Below are 9348 nucleotides of genomic sequence, written 5' to 3'. Positions count from 1 at the left end.
ACAAAGGAAGTAACACAAAGGTTTGTAAAAAAATTAAAAGGAATGTAGACTTTATATACCATTAAACAAAACTGAATGGTGCGTTAGCTGACCAGTATTGTACTATTCCTAGTACACAATAGTAAGATGATTGCGTAATTTGCATGCTTAGAACCGTGCGTAGACCAAACTACACAAAGTTAAGAGTAATTAATTAACAAGGTCATGGGTGTGTAAAAATACAGACAGTGGCAGTTGAACAAAGTACAGAGGTAGATGTGGTTACCGCTGTCGCAAGGACTGCGCACTGCATTGTTTTGTCTATTTAATTAATTATGGTTACTGTGTCTATCTTGACAGACTTTTCAAAGACTAGACGAATAAAACCACTACCAGTTTAGTTGTATATTTGAATTTTTCCCTCTTATAGATATTAAGTTATGAATTTATAAATGTGGATTGGATCATCGATCCAAGCACCCCAAAAGTCTAAAGCTGATGACGAACGCCCGTTTGAATCTAAACATCTTGATTTGGATCATGCCAAGATAAAGTTCTCAATCAAACCATTTAGAACTTTTTAATCCTATTCTCTATGGAACTATTCTCTATGGATGGATATGATCGACGATGTGCCGAGATATATATATATATATATAGACGGTAGTTGTCACACTGTGCTTTAAGCAATTGAATTGACGTATGTGTGTGGCTATATAACTAAATCTATCGATAGATTTTAATTACATATATAATCATATTTACGACGAGATTACTACTCAGAGACTGGTGTTCGTGAAACGGAGGCTGGTGTTGTTCTTCGCCTTTTCCGATCGATCGAGGTACGACTTGGTGTCCACATCAGCAATCGCCAGTCCTGAAAACACCTTAATTGCCAGTGTGGTCTCTTGAGTTTGGACATGTGTACACATGTAGACACTCTTTTGGGTTAGGGCAAGTTGCTTAGCGAAGACCGTGACAATGTCCAAATGTAGCTTAGAAGATCGAAAAGAATAATAGTTTAGTACTCCATCTATTTCTCTCCATTTCACGGTACAAGTCACTTTAGATTTTTTTTCTAACTTAAATCTCTTTAAATTTAATCAAATTATAAAAAATATACTAAAATCCACATTACCATATAAGTTTGGTTAAATACATCATTAAATTTTTATAATATATTTACTTTATATTATAATTATTTATTAAAAAGTTGGTCAAATTTAAATATGTTTGACTTAGAAAAAACTCAGAATAACTTATAACATACAACAGATAGACTATGACCGACTGTGCTATATACTAATTGTGTCTCATAATAATTTTATTTTTCGATTTCTATGTCCAAACGTTTAATCATTCATCTTATTTAAAAAAATTATATAGAAACTTAAAAAAATTAGTTATGCATAAAGTAATATTCATATTTTACCAAGTAACAATAAAAATATTAATCACAAAAAAATCAAATAAGATAAAAAGTCAAAATATTGTAACTAAAAACTAAAAAATAAATTTAATATGGTACGAGGTCGAGGTAGTACCTTCTTATCTCAAAGACTGCTACTACATGATGTCTAATTTTATAGATCATACGCAGGAAACCTTGTAATCCCATCTCAAAAATTTTATACTTTTGGTTAAAAAATACTCCCTCCACTTCATATTACAAGATGTTTTAGCTATGGCTAGATTCATCTATTGTTCAATATATATTATTTATACCTATTTCTAGATTCATTAGCATCTAATAAAAAAAACATACCACGGGTATTTAGCTAGTAATAAGAAAAACATGAAAAATTAAAAACTCGCATTGTTACTAGCTCGGCCCTGCAAACTGAAGATTAATCTGTTCGCCGTCTTAGTTAACACTTTTACTCTAACCATGCGAAGTATTAACTCGATCTAGCCGCAATCTGTTTTTCTAATGACGCTACAGAGATGTATCTTTAGAACAATTCATGAGGTCACTGACCGTGATGTTTAACCCAACCATGAATGTGCTAGTTAATTTTGATGAATAATCAGCTTTGACTGGTGGCTGGTCTCTCTTTAATTAATGCTCTGGCTCCACAAATTGAATTAGTAGACTACCAGCCCCGTAGTATAGTCGTACGGAACATGCAGCTCAAATTATTTTCATGATTGAGTTGAGTCTATAGTTTGTTCGCGTTGAATTAACTCATTCTTCAAGTATTTTAACATCTCGCTCGTGTGATTAATTGCACATGTGCAAAATTAAAGTGGCAGCTATACAACTTCATCTAATGATATCTTCCTCACAAACTCTCCCTTGCATGCAAGCAATGCATTTCATGCGGCAAGAGCATTCAAAATTCTAGATCCAGCAGGGATGAGCAATAATTTGTACTCCCTCCCAACTTTTTTTTATAACATTGGCTAGTTCATTTTTTTTTTGCTAGCCAACGTAGTTCATTTTTTTAGCTAACCAACGTCAAACATTTTCATATGGAGGGAGTATATGGATGAACGCACATGTGATTTTCTTTAGGGAAAAATTTAAATAGTGAACTAGTCCTACTAATACAATTATATAGAATTTAATTCAAAATATTCATGTTGACCGGTACCCCTCTAGTTTTTAATATATAATGTCGTTTTTTTTACTACTCACTTCATTCAAAAGTTTGTATTAAAAATATAAATTATGCTTAAAGTAAATAAAATAAATGATAATTATGTATTTTTTAATAGAATGAATGATCAAATGTATGTTTAAAAGTTTAAAAGTTAACGGTTTTATGTATGAAATCCAGAGAGTGATATATACCGCTCATCTTGATATTTAATGGTTGGAAAGCTATAATTTGCTGGAGCTGAATTAGTGTTGGCGCTGAAAATAACAATCAACAATCACACACGTAGTCCTGGGAGTCAATCTTAGACAGCTCCAGTGCAGGATCTAAATTCTTAGAAAAGTTGCGCGGACGTGCCAGTTAGTTTGATCCTGCAACTGACAAGACAAACATTAAAACAAGCCGACCGGCTATCGAGCCGATAGGCAACTAATAATCTGGTCGATCAGACGTTGATGCTGCAGCGGTTAGCCGATAGGATAAACGATCGGCTGTAAAAAGCTTGGATCGGCTAGAAATTTGAGAGAAATAGAGTTAAATTAAATATTAGACCAACGTAATCCGCCAATTTACTTATTAATCTCAGTCGATCGGACGAGCCCCTATAACCAGATCGAACTAGACGTGCAGAGATTGGACTTAACCAAAACAGCATGCAGTCAAGCATGATATGATTATAGGAAACATGAAGATCGATAAGGCTAATAGATAAGCCGACGAATTACTTGGAATAAACCATGAATCATGTGTTACGATCGGCTAAACCCAATTTGCGTGTAACTCTCATAAGCCGATGCAACATAAATGACTGCCGATCTAACTAAATCAAGCCGATTGGTATAGAAATAATGCAGTAAATCAGTCAGCTACTCTATTGATGTGAATATGATACGCATGTAAATTGGCTAAAATCATCGGCTATAGACGGCGAACAAACAACTGAGATCTATAAAATACCTAGCCCGGATTGCTAAGAATAATCATAGAAGATTGGACCCAACCGAGACAATTCAAGATTAAACCTAGCAATGTCAGGATAGATACTAAACAGATCTAGATTGCTATCAAGCCAATGAGCCGATGACTGACAACTTATCGGCTGGTACTCCGATAACACAATGAACAAAATACATCGATCTGATATAAACCATCTGACAGATGCAATCTACAAGATCGGACCTAACCGAGACAGTAATAGATTGAATATGTCAAATAGCACGTAAATTGTCCAAAGTGGTTGACCAGATCAACTCAAAACATGAAGGTGATCAAGTTAAAACTGATACGATAACTAGCAATCGCACAACTAGATTAGAAGATCAGACCGAACCGAGATAATTCTAATCTAGTCGAACGATTACCGTGGTCTGGCGGAACGATGGACTTACTCCTTCGCTGGAGATCAAAACGATGCAGCCCTGCGTCAGGTGCCAAGTTCCGCCAGAGTTGAAACCTCGGAAGAGGGTGGCGATGCGCCGACAGTAGTTGATATATTGATTGATGTAGATGATTTACAATGACCCCAGGCATACATATTTATACCCTCGGGTGGACGCTAGGCCGTGTTGGACACGACATACAACTCCTAATAGATAAAAAGAAATAACAAACTAGTCCTATATAGACTCTACCTCTAACTCCTACTAGATAAAACGCACACAAGTCCCGATTGGACTCTAATCTCTTAGAGATAAAATCCTAACTAACTCTAACTGCTTGATAAGATCACGCCGCCAAGCCTTGGTCTTCACGATTCCCTGTTGAATTTGAACTCTTCCGGATAAAATTTCTAGCGACTGCACCTTTCCTTATCCGAATCCAATACGGAAATTTACCAAATTTTGGTGTTAACAAATTAGTTAACTCGCTGCAAATATATATATATATATATAGCAAATATTAGGATGTTGTAAAATTCTGCAGGTATAGGTTTACCCTTCGGAGAACACCATTAATGTATTGTTAGTAAATAAATCCCCTTTTATCTCCTCACCAGTACTATCATTTCGGAACAACATTTATTCACACAATTACTTACTAATTCCTAAGGTGTATGATACAAATTATATATCTGCGGTAGTTAATTAGGTTAATCGACGCAGCATCGACATAATTTATTGCAGTTTCCTAAACAAAAAATACATTTGTATTTATTTAGATTTAGACTGGATCGAAGGGTGATTTTTCATTTGTTTTTCAATGGCTATAATATCTTTTTACAGATAATATTTAGTTTCTCTTATAGTCCAACATTTGGACTGAGTAACCCCAAGCAAATAGTGCCAATAGTTTACGGTGTTGACAATCTTGTTGCATAATAATCGGTATATTATGTTAGGGCTTGTTTTGTTGATGTTCTCAAATCACACTCCCGAGTTAGACATCTATATCAGGCATTCAATTTTATGCATCAGCCTTTGAATACGCCTGCATGAGCTAGGGCCCTCTGAGGAGGGCACCAACCAAAAACAAATTAAGAGCATCTCCAATATAAGGCTAAAAATTAGCTCCTAAAAATCATGGATCCGGAACATACCAAAATTATTGGGCATCAAAACAAACCCAGTTCTCCGAGAGTCGCCTAAAAAGTCCTAAAAACTTTAAAACTTTCCTCGTCATCAATTAATTGATGAATTCACTTATATTCTGCACCATTGAAACAAAATTTAGCATAGCTCGACTGTCTGAGATAAATTCAGTATCATGATGGCCACATAAGTCCCAGCAACAATAAAGCTCACGATATAAGAAAACTATTCTGATATCTGAGTAATGCATCTCATGACAAATAGAATAGTAAAATGAGATTCCCAGTGCAAAGAGAAATGACATTTTCTGTTAGAACAATTCAACTGCCTTATATGGAGGAGGAGGTGAGGGGCGGCGATGGATTTTCCATGAAAGAGATGGAGGTTTCGCGAAGAAAAAAAAAAGCGCCAGCAAAAAAAAATGGCGCGCAGTTGATTGGGAATGCTAGAAGGAGACCAAAATTTACGTCAAAAAATACCATTGCTTGGGAGGCTAAAAGATTGGGAGGCTTTTTGGCTAAATTTACGTCAAAAAATACCATTGCTTGGGAGGCCAAAAGATTGGGAGGTTTTTTGGCTAGCTGTTTGAGTGTATTTTTATCATGTAATGCCAATATTTAAGTTTTGGGGATTATATTAGCCCCTTGTTGGAGATGCTCGTTTCTAAAAATTTTGCGTTAACCCGTCACATCGAATATTTGGACACATGTATAGAGAATTAAATATAGTTAAAATATAACTAATTACACAGTTTAGAAGGAATTTGTGAGACAAACCTTTTGAGCATAATTAGTCCATGATTAGTCATAATGCTACATTAACTCACATGTGCTAATGATGGATTAATTAAACTTAAAAATTTATCTCATGGTTTCATGACACCATATGTAATTAGTTTTTTTAATTAGTTGCCGAAATAGTCTTTCAATATTTAGTCAAACATCCGATGTGCCTAAATATTTTGGGAGCTATTGATTAGCTATTAATGATTAAAGTTTTCAAAAGTTTAAATGAATAAAGTTAACAGTGTCATGTATTTATATAGAGGTCCCATTTATATACGGAGGAAGTACCCATGAACTAAATTAAAGAAAATAGAACATACACCAGTAATTAATCAAGTAGCAACTGATTTAATTTGACGGCATCAACTTCTTACCAATTCGCGACTTTCTCGCACCAGTCCAAATGACCTTCCTTCTTCATTTGTCCATATATGCAGATGCAGTCATACTTATAGTACCTATCAGTAACGGAAAGGTGTTTGTTTTCTAGCTAACTGCTACTAACAAGTAACCATTTTGGTAAAAAGACTATCCCAAAAAATTGATAATTTTATTATAACTTATAGGCAAAATAGATCAGAGTAAGTATGAGTATGCATAATTATTACACATATTTCTACGGGTAAAATAGATAGGGTCATAGAAGATCATTTTAGTTAAGAGCTAAGTTAACGAACCAAAGTAGTCAATTAGAGTAGCCTCTCCTCCGTGTTTTTTTATAACAGGTTGTTGACTTTTATATTTATATTTAATTATTCATCTTATTAAAAATATATAATTAAAATATTTTGTTATAATTTTATTTATTATAATGTAAAAACAATCTCGTATATCTAGATAAATCTTTTTAATAAGACAAATAATCAAGCATAAGCATAACGTAACCATTATCGTCTCAACCTTTTTTTTTTTGAGGCATTCAACCTGTGAAAGTCTGAGGCTGTCGCTGTGCCGTCGCTGCTAATGCAGCAGTGGCTACAAAAAGGGGAAAAAAAAAATGGGGCGGGGGGGCGCCGGGGGGGGGGGGGGGGGGGGGGGGGGGGGTTGGCTTGGACTTTTTCCCTCCACACCAGACTGACCAACGTATCCCACACATGCCGCATGCTGGCTATGCTGATCCGATGGCGATGATGACGCGGGCGCCACGCGCGCGAATTCGCCGTCGACTTTGACCGCCGACGAGCTAGCCCTACCCTTTGCCTTCGCCTGCTTCCAATGGCGCCCGCGGACGCGACGCGCGCACGTCGACAAAACCTACCCTTTCCGGCGCCGGGTCCATGCGTATTAATACCCTCTTCCCCGGCGTGGCGCCACCGGTAAAAACCCTACCTAGCCGATCCAACAGTACGTCGCCGGAGCCCGGAGCAAGCGCCGCTCGTGGTCGTAGCTAGCTAGCTAGCTAGGTCATTTCTTGGTTGATTCTTCTGTGGCTTTGCTGCGCGCCGCGTTTTGACATGGAAGATGGTGGTTGCCGGCGGCGGCGGCGGTGGTGTGGGTCGTCGTCGTCGTCGTTGGTGCAGAGGATGGTGGTGGCGTGCTTCGGGGTGTCGGGCTCGTCCGTGCGGTGGCGGCGGGGGCGGAGGACGGCGAGGCTGGTGCTGTGGGGAGGCGAGGCGCGGGTGGCGAGGCACGGGAAGCTGGCCGGGCAGGTCATGCTCGACTTCACGGACAGCGTCGTGTGCCGCGCCGACGGGTTCTGCATCGGCCGCCCGGCGCCGGTGCTCGCCATCGAGGACCGCCTCGTCGCCGGGAGGACGTACCTCGTGCTCCCCGTCGACCGCCTGCCCCAGGGCTACGACGCCGTCACGGCCGCCTCGCTAGCCGCGCTGTCCTACGACAGGGGGGCCGGCGCGGCGGCGTCCATCGCCGGCGGCGCCAAGAGCCCGTTCGAGTACGTCAAGGGCGACGACGGACGGACGGTCATCAAGGTCACCCCGGAGTTCATCGTGAGGGCCATCACCTCCGCGAGACCAACCTACGACGACGACGACGACGGGGAGGGCGCCGGCGGCACCGCCGGGGCCGGGGCGCTGTGCAGCACGCCGGAGCTGAGGAAGCACTACGAGCAGCTGGTGGGCGCAGCGAGGAGCCGGGCGTGGTCGCCGCGGCTGGAGACGATCAAGGAGCGCAAGGGCGGCAGGAGGACCGTCGCGGCGGCGGTGAGCCCCGGGCGGCTGTCGCCGGTGGCGGCGAGGCTCCTCGGCCTGGACCGAGGAGCAAGCTGATCGGAGAGCCTTGTAATTAAGCTCCAAATTGATCAGAACGTGATTGCCGCTTAATTTGTTCATCAAGTTGATCCAATTGCTAGCTAGTTGCTCCTTTTGTTAGTTTTGGTTGGGATCAGGCAGCTAGCTGGATCATGAACAAATTTAGCGATGGATTGGATTCGGTTATTGGACAGTACAGCTAGTGGAGTGACCTGTGTAATTGAGTGAATTAATGTTGATTGCTTAAGCAGCTCGAGAAAACTAAATGTACATTAAGATGCATCTTCATCAATTAATTATCACATTATTAAGAGGAATATAATCATCCAAGGTGTGCAGCTAAGTATTTTCAGATGAAAGATCATTTTTAGTACGTAATTCAGCTTCACGGGATAAACAGCTAGAGAGAGTTATGAGTGTTCCTCTCCATACCATCTAATTACATTCTCCATCTAAATATAAGTTATCTTTAGATATGCGTCCGAACTGATTACGTTTTGGTCGGACAAATTAAAAAAGAGGTCCGAATAAAAATTAATGCGTGCAATTAAGCACGTGCGAGGTGCATCGCCGACACGGACGGCGTTGTTTCTTGTATTGATCGGCTCTGTCTAAGTTACTCCCTCTATTTTAAAAATATAGTGTATTTTGTTTTCTGATGACAAATATTTGATTAAATATTACTCTACTATTATTATTTATGATGCAAAATTAACATCATTATATTCATATTCAAAAATATATTTTTTATTATTATACTTTTGTATCCTATAAATGATATATTAATAGAGTATTTTTTTAAACATTCGTTCTAACGAAATAAAATACATCCTACACTTTTAAAATGAAAGGATAATCGTTGGAAACGGCAAAGTTAAATAATAACCACATGATGTCCATTTCAACAAAGGAAAAGAAAAGGTAGAAGAGAAAAGGAGTTACACTGCTTGGATCGGACCAGTCAATATGCATAATCCCTTGGGAAGTTAGGAGATGGGTTGGTGGTTTATGTTGTCCACTCCTCTTCAATTCCTAGATACACACATCACATCATTGATCGATTCGGCTTGGACATTCGTGAGCTTGGCTAATAATTAGTTTATCATTATGCGCACGTGATTGAAATGTTAATCCAGTTGCACAGTACTCTAAAACAGTAGGGAAGTTGATCAGTTGGTGTCTGATCGATTAGTTAGCCGGGCCGGTTTAGTACTTACTACCAGCTGCTGCTGCTGCTAAGTACGTAGCT

General features: G+C 39.3%; 1 protein-coding gene across 1 annotated transcript; it reads left to right on the top strand.

Annotated features, from left to right (window-relative positions):
• The first annotated feature begins 6985 nt into the window (after positions 1-6985).
• Positions 6986-8431, top strand: LOC121053944. The gene has a single exon (XM_040522608.1). The coding sequence runs from the start codon at positions 7347-7349 to the stop codon at positions 8115-8117; it is 771 nt and encodes a 256-aa protein (XP_040378542.1). The 5' UTR covers positions 6986-7346; the 3' UTR covers positions 8118-8431.
• Positions 8432-9348: the final 917 nt, after the last annotated feature.

Source organism: Oryza brachyantha, chromosome 3 (assembly GCF_000231095.2).
Source record: "Oryza brachyantha chromosome 3, ObraRS2, whole genome shotgun sequence".
Classification (NCBI taxonomy): Eukaryota; Viridiplantae; Streptophyta; class Magnoliopsida; order Poales; family Poaceae; genus Oryza; species Oryza brachyantha.
This window is presented reverse-complemented; position numbering and strand designations above follow the sequence as displayed.